Source organism: Daphnia pulex, chromosome 12 (genome assembly GCF_021134715.1).
Source record: "Daphnia pulex isolate KAP4 chromosome 12, ASM2113471v1".
In the NCBI taxonomy this organism is placed as follows: domain Eukaryota; kingdom Metazoa; phylum Arthropoda; class Branchiopoda; order Diplostraca; family Daphniidae; genus Daphnia; species Daphnia pulex.
Genome location: NC_060028.1, coordinates 1,791,189 through 1,813,944, shown reverse-complemented (window position 1 = coordinate 1,813,944; position 22,756 = coordinate 1,791,189). Strand labels below are relative to the sequence as shown.

Sequence of the window (22,756 nt, the reverse complement as noted above, 5' to 3'; positions counted from 1 at the left end):
TTATCATTCAATTTCAAACACAAATAGTTAACGATAGATCCACTTTGATTGGATTAAAGTCGTCGTGATAATTAATCTAAACTCGAATCGCCTTTTCGAGCTGTATTTTTTCCCCGTTAGATGGTTCTGACGCCATGATACAAGGCCGACGAAAGTCAACACGGCCTTGGATTATATCGTAGATAATTAAAACAGTGATGGCTGCTCATTGAAGAATTCTGACCCGTTATATAATTCTCTTCAGTTCGGACGTTACTTGCAAGTAATTACACCGTTTAAAATGCCTAATCCGGATTGTGTTGAAATGACGGCTTTTGGCCGCCAGTTCGCCATTGGAACATTTTACAATTACACCGAAGATGCCATTGTGCTGCCAAGTAAGCTTGAATAATTGACAAAACATAGAATTTGTGCTTAGAAAATACTTTAACATGTTGTACAGAAATTCGTTTGTGGGATTCATCCGATGTGCCCAGCTCGGTCGTCGAAACTGAAGAACATGTCAAGGTTCATTCGATGGCGACTGAGCAAACCATTGATGACGATGAAACAGGGCACAGGTTTTGGCTATCTAAATTAGGAATGGATGATCACACAGCAATGAGTCTGATGACCGGCATTTTGCGTCTATCATCCGGAGGAGCTTGGCAGTACGCGGCCGACGGGGTGGACTGGAAGGCGGAAACGTTTGGCCGTAAAGCCGAAGTGGCCGTCCATTGTTGTTGCTCCAGCAAGAAAGTCTCGGCAGTCGATTCAATAACTCAACTGGAAATCATTTGCCGTCCAGACGAATTAATGAAGAGCGGAGCCACTCACGTCGTCGTGGCCGTCACTTATGGCCTGGAAGCCTTTTGCATTTTTCCCCGTCAACAGCCAAAGTCAAACACGACAACTGACGATGATGACGAAGCCATCGAAAGAATGCGAAACTACGCCCGCATTTTCGCCGATCAGCTCTGGAAGGGCAGACTCAATTTAGGGCCGGATCAGGATCAAGAAGGTGACGAAGAAGACGGCGGACAATGTTTCATCCCGCTAGACCTGCAGTGCATTCTCTACAGCGATCTAAATCAAGCCAAAAACGGTGGACAAAGCTGGACTTCTAAGCCCGTCGCGGAACAGTACGAAGCCTGCAGGGCGGTAATGATCCATCCAGTCAACAAGGCAATTCCGCTGAAAGTATTACTGTACCCACTCCATAAATTGATGCCTAATAAAGAAGGTAAAACTAAGATTCCGCCAAATCTTCGTGATCCGCCGTATCTAGTTCTTCGTTGTCAAATTATATGGAACCGTTTGCAACGAATCCGTTGGGACACGGACGATTTGATTGGCGATTTGAGCGGTTGCCACTGTATTCCGCTAACAACCTATAAGAGAATCAAGGAATTAGGGGAATTAATAACCACATATTTTGAGGTTTTAATCAAGGCGCTGGCCCAATGGATCATTGCCATCCGACGCGGAGAGATCATGGAAGAAAAGATAATGGACAAGAAGATAAAAGCCATGGAAACCCAATCGCCGTTCCTTCCCAACGAGCTGAACTGTTGGCTCAATTGTCAGAAACAGCAAATCAAAACTTTTAAAATGTTGAATCAATTACCCGGTGTCCAGCTTGTGTCTGGAGTAGAAAATTTCAAAGAAGAGGTTAAACATGGAAACGATTGGTCTTACGCAGTAGTCATTCACTTGCCCAATTTGGATGGAATTTCTGACTTGTTGGTTAGCGAAATGAAGCGTTATGTTGGAGTGTTCAACCAAACTCCAAGTTCGAATTGGACAGACTGGAGAAGTGACAATAAAGGACAACCAACTAAGGATTCCATCTCAATCAACTGTCGTCGAATATACTATGCTGCTAAAGAGTTTTCAATTTGGGTGACTAATAACAACAGCGACAACACAAACGTACGGTACGTCATATTTTACGACGAACGGATTGCTGGTGCTGGTGTAGCGGAACTATCACCGTTCACGCGATTATACGACTGCAGAACGGGAGAGGCTCTACCTTTGAATTTCACCATCCCTAAAGCTCCTGGTCCAGTCACAGTCGAAAAGAACCACCGTGGCGTGATCACGCTGAGTTGGAGAACAGAGGAAGAAGTCGAGGAGCCTAATTATCTGTTGCAGTATCGGAGTATCGATAGATCCAAAGAAAGGTGGGATTCCATCCAACATTATTTCGAAGAAATTACAATCAGTCATCTGCAATCGGAGGAGAGTTACGTGTTCCGCGTTGCCGTGGTGACACCAGGAGGAAGGAGTCCGTTCAGTCCGTTCAGCTGTAAGGTGACAATTGATCCGGTTTGTCCGTCACCAGCTGGACTACAGTGTTTGTACGTGACGGATACGAGCATCACCATTTCTTGGTCTCATCAATTTTATTCAGGCAGAGTAGAGACCGTAGCGAAAGACGACGTAACAATTTCCTCTTACTCTATTGACTGCTGGATGGGTGGTAGCCCCCACGAGTCCACATTTATACAAAGATCCAATACGAAAAAGACGATTACACTTGAACCACTCGTCCCCGGTACAGATTATTGCGTCCAAGTGCGGGCTGTTTGCATAAATGCTACGGGATGCACTTTCTACAGTAAAGCTTCACAGATTCTAGAAGCGAAAACGCTGCGAGAGGCCGAACGGGCGGCAATTGTCGTCCGTCGTAAGAGCCAAAAATGCCCGACCGACAAAGACATCGACCATTACCAGATACCGTTAAAGAGACAACACCACGAAGCCCACCAAGCACAAGGAGTCGGACACTATGTTTTTGGTGAGCCAAGTTACTTGGCGTTGGTCGGCAAACGTCGTCAACGGACCATCTTGATGCTGGGCGCCACTGGTTCCGGCAAAAGTACTCTCATCAACGCTATGGTGAATTATGTGCTGGGCGTCGAGTGGAACGACGACTTCCGCTTTAAACTGATCGACGAACCGGCCGGCAAGTCTCAAGCTTACAGCCAGACGGACTTGGTGACCACCTACGACTTGTACGAAATGAAAGGATCCCGGCTGAATTATTCTCTGACAGTTGTCGATACTCCAGGATTTGGTGACACTCGTGGACTGGAGAAAGACAAGAAAATTTTGCAACAAATTCAAGATTATTTTCAGTGCCGTCACGGGATTCAGCAATTGGAGGCCGTCTGTTTTGTCGTCCAGTCGTCTGACGTCAGGTTGACGGCCCCTCTGCAGTACATTTTCGACTCCATCTTATCTATTTTTGGCCAAGATATTAAGGATAATATTCGTCTGATGGTGACATTTGCTGACGCTGCTTCGCCACCGGTCCTTGGTGCAGTCAAAGAGGCCGGTATCCCGTCGCCCATGGATCCATTCACCGGTCTCCCACTTCACCACAAGTTTAATAACTTAATTTTCTTTACTTCTAACAAGGGCGACCGCCAGACGAACGAATTTAACCGGACCTACTTTGACATGGCAATCGAAGGTTTTGACAAATTCTTTGACGACTTGGGTGTAATGGAAGCCAAATCGTTGACTCTCACTCGTGAAGTGCTCGAAGAAAGGAAACTTCTTGAAGCCCTGGTCGAAGGTCTTCAACTTCGTACACAAATTAAATTGACGCGTATCGATGAGTTTCAGCAAATCAAGAAGATACTGGCGGATAATCAAGATCAGATAGACGCCAACAAGAATTTTGAATTTGAAGTCGAATTCCTCGTTCCAAAATCAACTGACATCAGCGGAACGGGTCAATTCACCACCAACTGTCAAAATTGTCGCACAACTTGCCATTTTCCTTGTAGACAGGCTCATGACGCCGACAAACATCGTTGCTCTGTCATGAACCCAAGCGGCAATTGTATGATATGCAAATGCTCTTGGAATGCCCATTTCAATCAGAAATACAGGTACGAAATGGTGAAAGAGAAAGTGAAGCGTTCATCCGACGCCATCCGGCAACAATATCAAGGGGCCAAGAATGAAGCGATAACCAATGAACAGCTGCTGAAAAACATCCAGAAAGAAATCGACGAATACGAGTCACAGCTGATGGAGTTGATGAAAGCCACTTATCCATGCATCCAGCGACTGGAAGAAATCGCCCTGCGGCCTCACTCTTTCTCTGCGCCCGACTATATCGACTTGTTGATAGCCGTCGAGAAACAAGAAAATCGTCCAGGTTATCAGCAGAGAATCACCACATTACAAAAACTCCGCCAAATGGCTGAGATCACGGCCAAACTTATCAGCGATAAGCGTTAACCCCAGCCACCCACGGATAGATTCGGAACTGGTCGATTGTCGTGGTTATTCGGCAATTTATTTTAACAACATCGGTTCTTGAAATTACACACAACATCTTGTTTCATGATTGTGTACAGAACGATGAATTATGAGAAATAATTAAATAAAAGTAGATTGCAATTATCTTCAAGTTTAAAAAAATATATTTTAAATTTCCCGCTTTAATGATTTTTTTTTCGTACAATTTTCACCACGATGCTCTCCATTCGTCAGGGGCTAACAGTGACTGACCCAGATTTCAACCTTAATAAAAAATTAAAAATAAATAAAAACAAAATAATGTGAAAACATACTATCTTTTAGGAAATCACCAATCTGACTCTCCTTGATTTATTAGACCCTGCTGAAGCTCTTTCCATTTTCCAATAGCTACTTTTCTCCAGTTGATTCAGCGCACTCGAGATATTACCGTCGAGCGGTGAGTCCAAATTCATAATCTTCCCCAGACAAAAAAAGAAGTAAAAATGATAATAATTGTAGAGTTTATTGAAGAGAACTCTGACTTACCGAATATCCGGAGGAAAGCATGGCAGATAGGATAGCCTGCGAGTAGCCTACGATTCCAGCACATCTTCCAACGTACAATTCCGCCAATAGATGACGTAGATAGTTTTAGTGAGCGGATCAGGAATCACAGCAAAATTCCGTTCAGAATAATGAGCCAATTGCTTTTCAAAAGTACTTCGGGACGCAACAGCCTTGATTGAGCATCCGAGTTGTATTCGGTAACCGCACACATCCTCCTCTGAGCCAAGGTGAATAAATATATTAATAATTCATTATCTAATTGATTAGGCTATTAAATGATAAAATTACCAGTCGGAAACTCGGAATGAGTCCCATGATGGGGTTAACTTCTTTCATGGAAGCCACATATTTGGTTGAGGCAAACTGCTTCAAAATAATCATATATCTAGCCCTATTAAGAGTTTCCATGGTGACAGCTTTTACAGCCTTCAGGTTAGTGAAGACGTGCAACAACGTAAAGAGGATAAATATTAACCATGTCAATCTGCGTGGAGGAAATAAATTCGATAGTACTTGGCTTTATAAAAAATAAAAGAAACCACATACCCTGTAGCGCCATCTAAAATAGGTAAAAGCCAAAGACTAGTTATTAGGGCAGCTAAATTCACCAGGGTTTCTTGGCTTCCGTCCTTGGCCGATACATCGGCAAGATTCCCTTGTCGGGCCTGTGGCACAAATACTTGTATACAGTCAGTCCGTAGTAATTGTTTAAATTCGTGTTGGTACCTGATGTTGGGTTAAAGCTGCTCTTGTTGCACCTCCAGCTACTCCAACAATCGATTTGGCTACCCCAGCAACACAAAGAATACTAGTCATAGTTCCGTTAGATCCTCCAACTGCCGCTACAGCATATGGAGCACATAATTCTAGGCTTAGAGCACAGTCATTGAGAAGGTCTGCAAAAAACCTCCATTTCTTACTATCCGCATCTAGCTTGGTGCTGAAATATAATTATAAACATGCAAAATATTAATATGCAATGCTGAAAAAGTGCTCACCCATTGCACCAAGCAAACAATATTCGGCCAACCATTCCAGTACCATCTTTTATCAGCCACATTAATGTAGCAGCCAAAGGAGTAGAAGTGCTGCGCTTCCTACTCCGACTCCTTCTATAGTATAGCCCTCGTTGACAAAGATCCTGATAAGCTACCAACGAAAGCCTTGAATACATACAAATGATGTTTAGCCATAGTTACATTTAGATAACATCAATCTCATTTGTAGGCATATAAGAATAGCTTAGTGAAACTTGACTCTCAATGGCTTGAATCAGAAAAAAAAATACCTGAATTGATGCATGTATTGAATAATTTTCCCAGATTTTCATTGTATTGAATGGTATTGAATTTTTCCCAGAATTTCCCAATTTTGGTACTCTAAATAGTGATCACTGACTGATGAAGGATATCCTTGGGGTATAAAAAAACTGAGCTTAGTAAATGGGTGATGCCCCTGAATTTCCCATTCTGAATCAATGCAACGACTCCATTTTCTGTTGTGTCTGCAAAGAGAAACAAATCATGAGATTGTGCACATTTATTAGCTGTTAGCACAACCATCTGTTCAGATAAAAAAAATATATATACAATTACCAGTAACTTTGACATATATTGTCGAGAATATCCTTTCTCTCCTTCTTTTTTCCGTAATCAAATTTTTCAAGGAATTCATCCAAAAAACTGTACAAATATTGCCGAACGGATTTTCGCTAGCTTTATAACAAAATCAAAGGAACAGATACACAAAGGTAAAGAAAATCATATTCATCATATATATTTTCTAATAATTACTAACGGAACCGTGGAACAAAACAGATAAGTTGAACAGGTTATAGCCAGAAGGATTTTATCAACTATCACACACAAAATAAAGTCACTCGCCGATGGAAAGAAGCTGTCTATTGGGTAGAGTCATCGCCAAGCTCATCTCAACAATAGTCTGTAATGTGCTGCACAGAAGAACAGGATTGGCTTACATAGTTGGCAGTATAATTTGTCATGGGTAGCCTAATCGAACAAAAAAAATTAGAATTGATTTATTTTTTAATAAGCACAAGTTAAACGGGTTGCTCGTCTACTACGGTTACCGTCTTACTGCTATCGTGTTCATTTTCAAAATGCGCCTTATTAATGTTTTCGAATGTTTGCGAAAAATTTTTTGAATTCAGGTCCCCTGACGATCGGGACGTTGGTTGCTTTTCTCCGCGCATCAGTCTTCTTCATTTTTCTCGAATCCTTATTTCGCGCATGAAAGATGCTTGCTTGTTGTCCATTCCAATTGGGAATGAAGCCACTCAAGTACTGGTTAGTTGGTTGCTCCAGTGATCCAGTATAAAAATCGTGCTGGTAACCCTTGATTTTGTAACGGTCGACATACTTTCCTTCCTTCTCCATACGCAGTATTTCGCCAACTGAATGTTCGTAATGTTTTGTGATGACCCTGGTGATCACTTCTGTCGACCCATTTTGTTTATTGCAGTCGCGAAAATCTTCAAAGTTTTCCTCATGTACCTTGAAGAGATAGCGATTGCACTCGTGTGTCATTCTTGAAATATTGTAAAAGTCGTTGACACCTCCAGAGTTGAGCGAGACATCGTGACTGTACACGCCTCTTTCTTGGTAACCTAGTTTTTCCTTGATCTCCTTCATGTTTTTGGAATTGCGCTCCTGTTTTCTCTCCGTTTCCGTTGTAATTATTCGAACGGGCCTTCCACATTTGTCAACTTCAGTAGTAGTTTTTCCATTTCTGATCTTACGATACGCACCCACCTGCAAGTGTTGGTAGCTCTGGTTGACACCCAGTTTGCTCATGAATCGAGCTCGATCGTTTCCTTTGGCGTGATTCTTTAACTTTTCAATTGTATGATCCACCGAAGGATCTTTTTGAGCTTTTGAAAGGGCGTTGAAGAAGCAGCGGTTAGGTGGTTCCGAAGGATCGGGCACATATTCGTGTTTCGTTCCATCAGGCATAATGAGACAGACGTGCTTGGTTCCGTCGTCATTCTGCGTGAAACTCATTTTGACTACGGGTTTATTTGAATAAGGATTTCCTTCCGGATAGTAATAAAACTTGTCCCCTTGCGTGTACTGGCCAGTTTTGTCTTCCAATTCAAGCACGAAGCCGTAAGCGTCGACTGAGTTTTGCATTTCGATGGGCCCGGCCGGCCTTCCGTTGCCCATTTCGTCGATCCATTGATCCTCAGTTGGCATTTGGCCATCGCCAACGCCGTTATTAGTATTATTGTTGTCTTTTAGGTCGTTTGCCCCTTCCGGTAAGAGGGAGGGGCAGTATTTTTTGACGAATTTCGAGCTGATACTTTTTACCTTCCTCTCGACTTTGAGTTGGATCTTGGGCTCGAGCCACGTCGATTGGATCGTATCGAGAGTTTCCTTCATTATCGACGATTGAATTTCGCCCTCGGTATCGGACATAAATTTCTCGAATCGTTCTGCCTCTGTTTTTGATAACCCACCACCAGTACTTTCGCCAACAGCTGATTGCTGCCCCTGCTTATTTTTAGTTTTCAAGGCCCTCAGTTCGTCCTGTAGGGCGGCGTTCAGATCGCCGACGTACGTCACTCCGTGTGTTGCCAATTTCTTGACCGACTCGCACTTAGTCGCAAATTTGTTGATCTCTTTAGTCACGTCAGCCGCTTTTTGGCCATAATCAACGATAGTCTTGCCCACCTGAATGGCTTTTTCAATTGTACCGGCGTTAGCAGCGGCAGTGATGCCTTGGGTGTTTCCGGTGGACGCGTGTGACCGGTACTCGCCGGCATAGTTGCCCTGCAAACCGGACAAGCCAGCTGATGAGCCGTTGAAGATTCCCGTCATACGACTGGTGATTGATGACGCGTTCGTGCGAAGCTCAGTAAACCAATCGCCGGCTTTCAATTGATTTGCGGCTCCATCCAACACTTCCTTAATTTTTCGGCTCGCTTCGCCTGCGCTCTTGCCGCTTTTGACAATGACAATCATCAGGGATTTCATGAGATCCTTGAGCTGAGTGAAAGCCGGTCGCATAAGGAAGTTGCTGAACAAGAAAGATTTGATGCGCTCAAGCACCTGTTCCATGATGAATTTGTTGAGCCACGTGAGGAAGCGGCTAACAGCCTGGCCGATGACGGACGACGATATCATGTTGGCGCACTGGATCAAGATCTTCTTGCCGGCCTGGAACCATCCTTTGAGTGTCCCATTGAATCGACACATCAGTTTGGCCGCTTGCCTGAAACTGCCACCGCAAGCCTTAACAAGCCGGGCGGCTCCCAGACCCATAGTGAGGGCAGTGACCGCCAAACTTTTAGCCTTGTCTACGAGGTAGGATTTCCATGAGAAGGATCCTGGTGACTGGAGAGACTGGAAGGCGAACATTAAATCGTTGAGGCCCTCGCCGATGAGCCCCGCACTGAAGAAAGGGAAAGCGATAGCGCCGACCAGTTGAGCAACTCCAATCAGGGCGACGATGCCAATCCGCCAGTTCCATCGCGACACGTACTCCTCAACTTTGAGAACGCGATCCAAGTGCTGGTTGTTGAACTGTTGAACCTCGTCGAATGGACTCGCTTGATCGTCGCCGGCTGGCGGAAGGGCGTCGTGCAGCGAACAGAACGAGGATTTGACTTTCGCCAATGTTTTCAACTGGCCGAGATGAATGCCAACGGCTTGCATGAGCGCTGCAGACAGTTTATCCCTTCTCTCTTTTATAGCTTTAGCCTCTTGAAGTCGTTGGCTGGAAATCTCACCAAAATGGCCAGCAACAGCAAAAATAACAAGGGCCGGCACGATCGGTGGGATCAGCTGTTTAATGTTTTGTTCTAAAGTGCTCTTTGACTTTTCTTCTTCTCTCGTCTTTCCTGTTTCTTCTTTGCTGTAAAAGAGCTTAGCAAGCATGTCGAATCCGTTGAGGGAACTGATCCCACTCTTAATCCCATCCAAATCTTGTTGGATATCTTCTCTAGATCGCTCTCTGTTTGCAGACGGAAATGAAATGGCCGGATCTTTGAGAACTTCCATGTCGACGAGGTAATCAAGGAATTGTTTGGCCAATTTCTTTTTACGTTCATCGAAAAGTGGCCGGAGAACGTACAGATTTCCATTCCGTTCGACTACAAGCGAAGAGAACCAAGTGGCCACAACATCGGCGCAAGATGAGAGAGCCACACCTTTGAGCAGTTCAACGTCAGGATCTTGGTCCATCGACGGGACCGATTTCAGGATGCGATGACGAAAGACTTTGTCCGTCACTTGCAATAATTTCTCGTCGTCCAGCCATTTTTCCAGCTTCTTTAATTGGTCACCATTTTCAATACCGAGTGTAGAGGAGACGAGCGAAAAATCTTGGCCGTCGTGAAATGTCAACCAACCGGGTAAAATACGCCGATAAGCTTTTGATAGGACGGTGTCGGGTATTTCGCCGACGTGATGATGGGCCTTGATCATTTTCCCACCACCAGCTATTTGGCCCTCATCGATGTAAACGGAAATTAAACTGCTCCAAAGCTTTGTTTCCACTTTGCCGATGGCGTTCTCGATATCCGACAGTTTGCAATTTTTCTTTTTCACAAGATCTAAGAGAGGCTCACGGCAGTGGGCAACGAACGGAGGCCAATCGAACGAATTTTCGCCAGTTTTCCTGTAGTGGCGTGGCTTCATGAAATGACACCCCTCCTAAATAATACAACAGATTCATCATTCTGGTAATAATTAAATGTTCAAGAGTAGAGGACTTACGAGCAACTCGATGACTTGATCGATGTGTTGGTCTTTTTCGGTGGGTAGGATGGAAGCCAGGGCACATTTCAACGATACGCCTAGCAGGTTATTGATTTCAGACGCGTGAATTTCCCACAAACGAATTTGATTCGTCACTTGTTCTTCGAACCGCCTGTGACAGAGGGACGATCCGTTTTCCATTTGAGTGTTCAAACATTGATCGATTTGTTGGTTGAGACTGGTGAGCACGTCGATTCGATCGTCGATCAGTTTCCGGGCCCGTTTCAAGTAGCTTTTGGCCTCTCTTTTCTTTTCGTAACCGGCGTCGTCGGCCAGAGCGAGGCGGGCGAGATCGAGCAGGGCGTTTTCGCACCACTTCGGTTCTATGGTCGTCACTTGTTTGTAACACCTGACCGCATCTCTCGGGTGCGACGATTCCTCGTAGCAGCGGGCGAGCATAGTCCATTCACTCGGACTGGAAACGACAGACTCGACGTCCGATAATTTGACGGACATCGTCAGATGATCGAAACTATCGCTCAGTCTGTCGTCGAGTACCGGATCACGATGGGCTTTCTCGATGGAGCCGGCATTTTCGTCGAGCCAAAGCGCCCAGCGATTGTTGAAACAATTTCTCGTAATCCTTTTGCAATCTTTATTTAAATTGTAATCTTTTTGGTTTGAGCTTAAAATGTCTAAAACCTTTGTAAAGATTTGTTGAACAACGTCTTGCTGTTGTGGTGGGTCGATCAAGGTTTGGTTCAAGGGGCGGACACATTTTTCGTAGAATTTGTGGAAAAGTTTCTCTTCCAGTTGGATCTTTGGCAGAGCTTCTCGTCGGATGTTGTCCAATCGGAGCCGTTCGTCTTCGTCGCGCTTCGATTTCAATTGAAGTATCTGGCCATAAGGATCGAAACTTAGGTGGGATTTTCGATGTTCCTCATCCTCATTTTCGATGACAAATTGGTAACTTCCAGGTTGGCCAGAGCGGGCCGTACGTCCTTCGGCTTGAGCTTCGACGCGGGAGTTGGGCGGCAGGAACCCGATAATTACGTGAAGACCGCCGTTATTGAGGAGCACTTTACTGGGTTTCAAATCCGTTCCACGTCCGGCCAAGTTTGTGGCAATGATCACCTGACCCGGAAGAATTTCCTGGTGTTGGTTCTCCTTGAAGGCCTCGTCGAATGAGCTGACATATTTGACGACTTGAATTGGAGTGACTGTTTTGGCCGTTTTGAGGCGGTCGTAAATCGAGTTGGCTGATTCAATGTTCTCGCAAACGACAAGAACGGCCCGCTGCTGGTTCGAAGCAACGCTTACGACCGCCTGTTGCATTTGATCGAGCCAATTTTGCCGATCGTGAGCGATGATCGGCTCGTGTTGAAGGCAAAAGCGCGGCCTGAATCGCGGCAAGCGGAAAAAATCGACGCCAAACACTTGGCCCAGTAGGTCACACTCAGCCGCGGAACCGAGTGTGCCCGTCAGTCCGTACATGCGGCCCTCAAATTCGCTAAAGTAGCCAATGTTGGACATGAAAATGGCCTTCAGGGAGATGGGCGTCCATTTCAGGCCGTGTTTCAACTGCAAAAATTGCTGCAAACCGTCCGACCACTCCGTTTGCACTTGCTCCACTCCCGTCTCTTTGTCCATGATGACGATCCGCCTGCCTTGTCCGTCACAGCAATCGTCCACCTTGTAGGCGTCGTTGGGTTTGAGTAGGTAACAAGCCCGGAACGCGCTCTTGATCCACGTCGACAGGTGCCGTTCGGCGAATTGCTTCAAACAATTGGGAACGCAAGTTGGAATCATCGGCTCGATCAACTGGCGAACTTCATCGACGATGTCACTCGATTCGGCTAAACGGACAACGTCGGGGGCGTTGACCATCGTCCAGATTTGGACAAACAACCGCATGAGATCGTACATTTCGGGGATGTTGTGCGACATGTACAATATATTTTCTCCCTTGTCTAGAGTCATTGAATCCACCTCGTCGACGATGATGGCTCCCGGGTTCCGGTTGCGGGTCATGTCCTTGTCCTCGAAGAAGCGCGTGAGGAGAATGTCACGCATGAAACTGCCCAGGTCGCCGTAGATGACGTCGTTGTTGTACCGGTTACGTCTGATATCGTCGTCATTCGAACATTGCTGGTCACAATTGTTGCTTACGCTCACGTCAAACGCCTGGAAGAGCCACCCGATTTCGGCGATGTTGGCTTCGGCCAGCACGGAAGAACTCGTGATGATGTTCACGTGTCGATCCTTGTTCCAGTAGCGCAAGGTATGATAAATGGCCACCAGCGCAGAGATGAGCGTTTTTCCTTCGCCGGTCGAAATTTGTCCCATTCGTCGAATCATATGCCCGGCTTGCCGGTTATCATCGGAAGAAACGAACGCAGTGACTGCAATAAGTTGAACGTCCCTCGGGAAGTAGCCATTTTTGTCGTGAACGACTCGACAAGCAACGGCCAGAAAATCGTCCACCTGCAATGATTTGCTGCTCGGCTTCTTTATTTCATTACTCCATTTTCTGATGTCGAATTTAGTTTCGAATTTTCGAATCCGGATGCTTTTGATGCGTTCAACCATTTCGCTGCAATTGCCGATCACTTTGCTCGACTCAGGATCTCGACTCATGATGGAAAAAATGTCCTCGACACTCAAATCGGCTTGACTCGATTTTCTCATGTCTTTTTCGATGATATCCGCATCGAACAGCGAATTCCAAACTGAATCTTTCACCGCCATCGAATTTTTCAGTAAACTTTCGTCGATCAGGGCAATCCATCGATCTTTAATAGAGGGGTATCGAAACAAATTCTGCAGAATGTTTCTCAAATGAGCGTGGTCGCCCGACTTATCTTTAAGTTCCGGGTGGCGATGAACGACCAAACGAAGGAAGTGGTCGCTTCTTTGCTGGCCGAATTGGACGTCGAGTATAGATACCAAACGACGGGCAATGTCGGGCGTCCAATCAATGGCCAGCTGGGCGTAGCGGATCACTGACAGCCAATCGTTTAATGAAGAATTGGAGAAACTGTCCATCAATGTTACGTCTTCGTGAAATTGAAGCTTGAGTGCCGTCAACCTGTTGGTCACTTCTTGGACGAGTTTCATCAGTCGAATCGGATCACCCGCCATTTCCTGCCGAATCTTGTGGTAGAAGGTATGCAAGAAAGATCCTGGCGCTCCGGACGATGGCCACCATTGTACAAGTTGTTGGACGATGCCGGAACTTTTAATATCAATTTCATCTTGACGGCACTTTTCGTTGAGTTCATCGAGTAAATTCTGAATGGCGAAAATGGCGAGCATATCGATCCACTGGTGAGGTCGGCAACTAGTCGTGGCGGCTCGACACAGGTCGAGTGGAAATTCCTCAACCTCTTCGAAGAATTTGGTTATCTGGTGGACGGAGAGTCCTTGATTCGCCTCGTACGATTTCAGCGAAGGGACGATGACGTCACGAATCCAAAGGAGCCAATCGTGCACTTCGTCAGCACCTTGTTCTATCTTTGTGCTGATTAATTGATTAAACGATCGGCAAAGTTGGATGATGTGTTGCTTGTCCGCTAATGCTTCCTGGCTATGTGGAGCGCCATTCTGGTTGGACTTGGGCAAATAGCGTTCGATATCCTGGTCGGTAATGGACGGCTCGAAACAGCGGACAAACTCGGCTCGGAATCGTTCGATGGCCAATTTTTGCAGCGCACCCAAGAAACACGACGGCTGTTGGTCGTCAACCAACAGCGCGCTCTCTACTGAGGGACGATCGTCGATCAGATCGATGTACAATTTTTCTTCGTCGTTGAAAATGTCGTAACTGGTGATGGAAAAAAATAACTGGGCGTCATTAAGGCTGTTAGTCTTATTCCGAAGCGCCTCCTCCAAAAGACCAATGCTTCCCGGCCCCAAGCAATCTTCCAAACCTACACATCGTTCATGGAAAGCCTTTCTAGTTCCGCTCAACATTTTCGACAGGAAGGACTTTTTTCCGGGCGACGGATCGAGTTCTTCAAAGGAATAAATTCGTTTAAATAAAAATAAATAAATAAATGTTTAGAACTTGCTTTGAAATTACCTGGAATTAAACAACCATTTAAAAAATGGTTGGCAGTTTTTTCATCCCAATAGAAGGAATTGGATTGGCCTAGTTGAATCAATCCCTTGAGGACAAGTTGCCGGGTTTCCACTTGATCTATCAGAAATTTCGTTTGGCTGCCCTCTCGATTGCTGGCAGTTTTTTGGCGCATGTTTGGCCGCACAAATCGGACAATATTAGTCCAACGGTCGACGAAGTTTTTAAATGTGAACCGCACAAGGTCCAAGTCTACCTTCTTGGTTGGGCACTTTGTACAATTGGCCAACAACTTGGTCTCGTAGCAGGTGCTGCAATAGTCGAACAACACTTGCTGGATTCCCATCGTTTCTGTCCAGTATTCAGTATTTTGTCCATCTGCAGCACGAGATGCATCATGCATCTTCCTTGTGTGTGTAAACAAATAATCAAGTCGAAGGACCCAATCTCTAGCCATATCCCAAGTTGCTCGTTTTCGGTCGCTGCTCAGCTGTAGGCCGACGAAATTCGCCAGTGTCGTTATCAACCCAATTGGCTTCTGTTACACGTACATTGAAAAAAAGATTAGAGCAGAATACTTGAAAATGTAACTTGACGTATACTACGCACCTCATTGGTGTTAAGGTTCAAAATGGCGTCAAAAAACGAGCTCCAACTGATTTCGGACAGATTCGGGATTGAAGTACACTCCACAAAAATGTCGATTGCTGCCCGGAGTAGAGATGTTTTTTCGTTTTTCAATCCGTTCCAACTGAGACATTGGCTAGACGCAATAGTTGCTTTGATAACCGTGAGCGTGTCGATACCGGACCTAGAACCGGCCAAATAACCAACAAACATCTCCAACCAGGAAAGCGCTTGATTGAACGTGTGTAACATGTTTCGACGACGAGCGGTCATCTGATCGTAGATTTCTCTGCTGCAGTCGTTCTCACTTGACGACTTTGATTCGGCAGTTTCGACTAGTTCTTTGACAGCGAAGTGTACCATAGATTGCGCTTCGCTATCCAGGACTTTCCATTGAACTAATTTCTTCTTCCATTCTCCGAGCTTAGCTGAATTTATTAGCTGGCTGCTGGTATTTTTGGCGTCGTCAGTAATCAAGTCCATCATCAATTGAGCTGATTCGATCACGACGAGTAGTGATCGAACTGATTCCGCGTCATCGTAAAATGGAACTGTCGCTCCCGAAATGATTTCAAACAAAATATCCGTCAAGACGACGATGTCTTTGCCGACATATTTTCCTGAATTAAACAAAATTAGTTAATTAATACGCAATAATGCTAACACTGCGACGAACTTAATAATAGCAATAATACCTTTCGTTGTTATACACAATAATTTATTCGAATAGAGTTGGGTGACTCTTGGAGTAATTGTCGATGCTATCTCTTTGACTGCGTAGCAATAAAAAACATAAATGAAACACAAACATTTTGACTTCTTTCAAATAAATTGCACTTACCCGCTAGTTTGAGATATTCTGCAATGAATTTGAAGGTATCTTGGGGTGAAGACTGTTTCTGGAGTTGAAGCCATTTTTGGACGGCTTCGAGTGGTGGCAGACCAGTTGTGAAAAGCAAATACCGTTCGAGAGCCAACTCCAAAGAGTTCAAACTTCGATCGTCGTCTTCGGGATTTCTGCGGGCGATCACGTTACGAAAATGTTCTGTCTGTTCATTGCATTTGCTCCAACGCAAGAAGAAATAGTTGCTCCATTTTTCAAGGAACGTCGATCGAAAGCAGTGCCAATGGTATCTGATGAAATGGTCGGGGATCGGCGACTTGTTGAACAAAATACCGGCCACTTCCTCGATTTGACTCGGTTCGAACGATGCAGTAAGATGACTCAGCCGAAAGTGCAATTCCAGAATGACGTTCTTCTTTTCAAATTTCTTTGAATCAGCCAACAAGGACAAAATGATTTCCACTTCGTGGCGAGTATCATTTTTACTCGATACGAATAAATCCGCAGTTGACGCTTCAACTTTTTCCGATAGTGGTTTGATGCAATCTAGAAATTGTCTTGGTTTCTTATCGGCACCATCCAGTTTTTCTTTCAAAGTACGTCCCAACTGCAGTCGCTCTTTAAAAGATAAATTGGTGAACGACGATTGGATAGCCGTTTTCAGTCGGCGAATCGCCTCTCCAACATCCTCGTTCATTTCCCCATCTGTGGACCATTTTTGACTGAAAAGCGACTGCATTTGCGACCAAATCGGTGCTACGAATCTTTCGCTGAATGCCCGTTCGACAAGCGCCATCAAGTGGCAATCGCAATTTTTGCGCGCCCACTGACCGATCGCGTCCATCTCGTCGACTTCCGGTGACATGTGATCGATGATGAAAACCCGCTGCCATCTATCTTTGACGTCAATCTTAGATATTTCATGAGCTATTCCGAGCCGATCCCGAGCGAAGGGCAGTAACAACTTGTCGACCGCGGCGATGCTATTCTCATAATTCAAAGCTTTCGAAAGCCCGCTCACGAATTGATCGACATGCTTCAACCAATCATTTTCGGCGTCCGATGAAGGTGCAGCAGATTTGGTCCATTTCGACACCGGTGAGCATTGCAACCAAACTTGGGCGAAGAGACTGGCCCTTGACTGACGGAGTTCTTGATTAATAGTAACTCCAAAGATTGTTTTAGTTATGTTGGTAAGGATCCACTTGTCCAAAAAGAGGCCCAGTATAATGTGACAATCGTAGACGGGCTGGTGGGTCCAATCCGATATTTGGCGACCAAGAAAGGCGATGACTTGTTGAACCGGGATGGGGCGCTGGTGGAATTCGTGCAAAATCCAAATGGGGTTCTTCTCTGCAACTTCGTGATGGCCAGTTGACGCCAGAAATGCAAGTAGAATTTCGATCAAATCACACCTCGCCGGCGACACCTGGTCGGCAAGCGAAATAATCAACGGAAGATGCGATGCAATAAACTCCAAAGAATCGGCCAATTTGAGCGGATGGCTCGTCTTCGAAACTTCGCTGACAATTTTCTCAATGGACTCCCATTCCTTTTCGTGTTCATCAAACTTTAATTTGAGGACTAGCGATTGAAATGCTTGAGGAATTTTCAGCGTCAGCAAAAAAGTGTCGTCTCCTTTGCTCATCATAAGGGACATGACCAATGCATCGACTTGAGCCGAGCAACGCAATGCTGCTGTCGATTTTTCACATACCGGGCGGCCGGATCGCACGTTGCTCACAAGGTTAGTTGGAATCCTGGAAGCAGGAAGGCCCAGAATGTTTTCGTCCTCAAAATTCAGTTTCAACTGCCTCGTTATTCTTTGGCCGACAACCGTCTGTTGAGCGATGCGCTGCTCAAATGTTTCTTGAATTTTGGCTTGAACGCGCTGGTGGATTTCGTCCATCCGCTCGAGTCGTTGGCGATCGGCGGCCAGCGCTCCTTCGTGACGTGAAACGGCCTTCCGCTCTCCGACTACCTCTCTCGACATTTGGTTGATAGAGTCCCTTTCTTTTTCTTTTTCCCGCTCATCGCGACGTCTCGCCTCCGCTTGTCTGTTTCTCTCACGTTCGTATTCGTCGCTTCCTGTTTGATGTTGACTGTGAAATTGCGAAGCGGTTTGATGAGTAGTTGCATTAGAAGAGCGTTGTCTCTGTTGCTGACGCGCGGCTTTTTGGCCTTCAGTGCCACGTTTGCCTTCTGTAGCTTGATGCCTACTTGAATAACTACTGTGAAGCTCATGTCCTATTATTAATTTCGAATACCAGACGCTTCTCAGATCGATGCTGGAACCCGTGTGACTCCGCCAATATCCAGTATTCCAAATGAGTGGAGAATAGTCGTTTGGCTTGAAATACAAAACCGCGTCATGTCCGTGTTTGCCGCCCGATCCTCCCGCAGCGCCGCGGCCCGGATGACCATCGTCACCGTCTTCTCCACGGGTGCAATCTTGTTGGATGAATTGAGATGAATCGGTCGATTGATGATGGGACGAAACAAATTTCACCTGTCCGCTGAGCCCACCTTGACCACCCTTGCCGCCGTTTCCGCCAGATCCACCATCACCACCCCGTTTTCCGGGCCATCCATTGTTATAGTAGACCTTATCTGTGATACCACGGTGATCACCAAAGAAATACCAATCATATCCTAATTTTCGATTACAGGGAGTCGTTCCATCACGGCCGTCGTATCCATCAGAACCGGGTTTGCCGTTGCCGCCGTCCTGGCCGTCGGTTCCTTTTCCGCCCCGAGCCACAATCTTCAAAGAGCCTTTGAAATTTTGACAACAAATGTTGACGTTGCCGGCGTCCTCACCATCTTCTCCCGCTAGTCCATGGTTTCCGCTCCCGCCCGCTCCATTTCCGTCGTCCGCATTCCGACGCTGGTGCTCTTTAGCGTCGCGACCCGACGTGTCTATGGTCCGCTTGCCCCCGCCAGGTGAACAGATTATGTGAATGAGCGGAGCCGTCAGGGTGACACTGATACCGGGCACTTTCAAGTCGCAATCAAAATAGATAACCCGTTCCGCTTTGATGACAATTTCTCTGCAATTGCTTAGATTTACTGATGATTTTACAATTTTACTCAGTACGACGCTCGCTTCTCCGTCAATGGTTAAGACGCGATTGTTTGTAATTCCATTACTGATTTCTCGTCCTATAAATTTGTCCAAAGCCGAGTGCAGCTCTTGCAGCTTATTCGACTCTCTTTTCACGTAATTCTCTATCATGGCTCGCTGCTCTCGATTGGCAGTCGACGGAGGATGCATCAGATCGAAAACCCTGACAGCCAACAAAGAAGCATTCCTTTCTCTGTAAATTTCGTGATTTCTTCGCTGGCAAGCCAAGTTGTAATCCGGAACAAAGGCGGGATTGGCCAGATCGAGCAGCATTTTTTTCCAGGCTAATTTTTCCAACAGTTTGAGTTCTTCAGCGGCGCATCTGTCGATATTGTCGATGCGTTGACGACATTTGGCAATCTCCGAGTTCAGGCGTTCAACGTTCTCTAGGATTTTGTCGATTTCCTTGTTGGTTTCTCGCCGTTTCATTTCAATCTTCCTCTTTTGATCGATGAACGCCTGTTCGATTTGACGGGCCAAACAGCGTGCCGTGACTTGCCACAGTTGATCACACCACGCCGAGGTGGAATCTTTGGAATCTTGGTCGGGTGACAAGATGCAATTTTCCATGTCTAAAACGATGTGGTGGAATTCGTCGCCGATTTTCCATTTTCTAAACTGTTGCTTGAAAGAATCAAATGTATTGTCGATTAACTTGATTTCATCGTTCAGTTGATCGTATCGGTTTCCCAGCGCCTCTTCGGATAAAGCGGCAAAAGTATCTTTGAAAAATTGATCGAGACAATTTTCGACAAGCAGCACCAGATGTTCCCAATAGGAAGCCGTGTCTTGATAAAACTCTGACAGACAAGCTATCCCGTCAAAACATTTTCTTATTTTGTCGTGCCACAAGTAATAGGTTGTGGTTGGATGAGATGATGACAGCGATAACTTGAGGGCGCGGGAGCCTTCATCAAAACCGAAGCAGATGATTTGAAGATGAGAAGTTTTCGAGAGTTGCTGAACCCAAAGGCGATGAAATCTTCCCCATAACTCGCCAACTTGATTGGTGGTAATCGTCTCCGACAAATCGAGTGTTGCTCGAAACTTGTTCCAGGTCGATTCGTCGAGCCAATCGAGCCCGCTGATAACGGATAGTGACGCATAGTCCAGGCTCTTGTGCCAATAACGAGAAGTGTAATGCTGGACGAGACTCAGAACGAGCGACTCATCTACCGTCAAGTCGCCGTTGGGTTGGTTTGACGTTAATCCGACGCATTGTTTCTCCAAAAATACACGCAAAGCATCATCGGTATTCGTTCTATAAATGACTCGAGGTTCGATTTCTATGGATTGGCGACCAACGACGATCGTAGCTTTTCTCGGGGTTTCTAAAAATGAACGATTATTCTATTATTCTGCCGTACCGAAAATTAAAATCAATAAATAAATAAAGAACATACAATACATTGTGCTATCGTGTTACCTAAAAGTGTACACTTGACTTCCATCTTTGGTTTTACGCGCTAGTCGCTTCAAAAAGGGTTTGCGAGATGAACTTTCAAAAGTCCACTGGTGACCCATTCAACGCCATTCGACGATGACAGTATCTGCAACCTGGATTTGTAAGTGTCAGAAGAAAAAGCAATTAATTAAAGCATTAACAAGTTTCACAAAAAAAAATCGGAAATAATTCACACTCTTTACAGAAAGGCTACTTATGATTATGGGAAACAGAGTAAAATATTTCATAGGGCAGCCCGCAAAAGCCGGGTGCGTAAGGCATGTATTTTTAACAACTCAAGCATCGTGCTCAATTTTTGCTTTGCAAGTTTTTTCTCACTCGCTTACAGCTTTAGTATTTGTTTGCAATAAGTGCTGAAATAGAATTAGCTTTAGGGAGGAGCGCAGACATCGGTGATGCCGTTGGCATACGGTGAAAGAGGAAATTGTCACTGGAAGACTTTTTACGATCACAGCTTTATGTCGTAAAGCTGTTTTCATTTTATTTGCTGCATTCTTTTCTCAAAAAGTCTTTCAGAATTTGTATTTTGTGCTAGTTTTTTTTTCTTTTTTTAGCTTTTGGCATTCTACGAAAAAAAAAAAAATATTACCCAATCAGTTAAACACGCACGTGCATAGAAAGGAGAGAATCGCAGTCCGTAAGTTAGCACAGATAACCACACAGGCACACACATTTTTATGAGGTAAACAAATACGTGTTACAAAAATATCATCAGGAACACTTTACGTCTAAAGTGTCTTTCTTTGTTGGTGTGATTGGTTTTTAGAACTCTGTACTTACTTGACTCGTGTGAGAATAGTGAGATCACAGGCGCCGCATAAAGTGCGGATGAGAAAAATTACTAAATTTAGCCTGGGACGGCCTGGGATAAAGTGACAACTCGCCGAGATCGTGACGGTACTAAGTATAGCTTACTTTGAACCATATTTAAATACTATTGATGGCAACCAACAACCAACTAATAGTTGCAAATTTAACTTCATCACGTGGCATGAAAAAGCAAGAGTTTCTTGTTTACTTCGTTCAAGTTTAACGCCTTTTTCCATTTTCAAAAATTATTCACATGTGATTAGGCAATAAAAATTAAGTTTAAATGTGCTTACCCCAGAATTAATTTCACGTCGACATCTCTGTACAGCGAAACACAGTTCTCCGTTGCTGTTCCGCGCTATACGTTCGGCTACAGGTTGACTGAAATTCGGAAATTTTGCTCCCAAGTTACTGAAATTACGTCGCTAAATTACTAACTAAACCTCCTGCAAGATATCTCACCTGGTGCCCATCAGTGCCTACTGCTTTGAGCCTAGTGGCTCTCTCTTTAAAATCAAAATGTCTGTGAGACTGGGACCAACTGACCATGCTGTGACTGTGTCATAAATAAACCAACCCCCTACCGCAACTTGAAATAAACCCATAATCAGCCCATAATAGACGAACAGACGATACACTGGTGTCAGAGTGTAAGTTTCACGACAATTTTCTAGGAAATGAACATTTAAAAAAATTCAATACTCAGTATTAAAGCTAATTCTCATCGATTGATCGATTAGATGAATTATTTTAAATTTGACAGATAATTTGAAAACTTGAATCTTTTAAGTTTTCAACAACGAACAATGTAGGTAGGCTAGCAGACAACTGTTGTGCTAGCTAGTGTGACTGCATGTAGATGTAACGACTAGCGACTAACACTAACAACTAACAAGAAGTAACAAGATAACTAGCTTTCTTCTTTCTTCGTCGTTCAACATTTTTAAAAATTCTTAGATGTTGGTCGAAAATTGCATGTTAAGTCGTTCAGAATTTTTTAAATTATTAGTTTTGGGCCAAAAGTCGCAGTTTCCAATCGTTACCCGGTCACCGCGTACTACACAAGAAAGCAGCACTGCAGTAGGCCTACTACTCACAGGTTCCCTCTTTTTCGGTTCGGTTAGCCATCTCTATTTTAATCTATTGCCTACTGTGGTCTGTGATCGAAGTAGCAGACGTTATCACAGATACTCGAATATTTTACAGCAAACATTCGTTTCTTTTCTAATAACAAGCTAAATTTAGTAGTCGGCTGTACCACGATACTGTAGGCCACGGTCGA

The 22,756-nt window shown here is 44.9% G+C and overlaps 3 protein-coding genes across 3 annotated transcripts; 1 reads left to right on the top strand and 2 right to left on the bottom strand.

Annotated features, from left to right (window-relative positions):
• Positions 1 to 155: 155 nt before the first annotated feature.
• LOC124209324 lies at positions 156 to 4,444 on the top strand. Its single transcript, XM_046607268.1, has 2 exons — positions 156 to 377; positions 443 to 4,444. Exons 1-2 carry the CDS (start codon positions 281 to 283, stop codon positions 4,237 to 4,239), a joined length of 3,894 nt encoding a protein of 1,297 aa, XP_046463224.1. The 5' UTR covers positions 156 to 280; the 3' UTR covers positions 4,240 to 4,444.
• Positions 4,445 to 4,912: 468 nt separating this feature from the next.
• LOC124209020 (RUS family member 1-like) lies at positions 4,913 to 5,917 on the bottom strand. Its single transcript, XM_046606889.1, has 5 exons — positions 5,808 to 5,917; positions 5,536 to 5,749; positions 5,356 to 5,474; positions 5,098 to 5,293; positions 4,913 to 5,026 (listed from the first exon to the last, which is right to left on the bottom strand). Exons 1-5 carry the CDS (start codon positions 5,867 to 5,869, stop codon positions 4,913 to 4,915), a joined length of 705 nt encoding a protein of 234 aa, XP_046462845.1. The 5' UTR covers positions 5,870 to 5,917.
• Positions 5,918 to 6,569: 652 nt separating this feature from the next.
• On the bottom strand, positions 6,570 to 21,758 carry LOC124209320. Its single transcript, XM_046607263.1, has 7 exons — positions 20,626 to 21,758; positions 16,073 to 20,530; positions 15,927 to 16,004; positions 15,214 to 15,851; positions 14,608 to 15,142; positions 10,545 to 14,539; positions 6,570 to 10,481 (listed from the first exon to the last, which is right to left on the bottom strand). Exons 1-7 carry the CDS (start codon positions 20,648 to 20,650, stop codon positions 6,939 to 6,941), a joined length of 13,272 nt encoding a protein of 4,423 aa, XP_046463219.1. The 5' UTR covers positions 20,651 to 21,758; the 3' UTR covers positions 6,570 to 6,938.
• Positions 21,759 to 22,756: the final 998 nt, after the last annotated feature.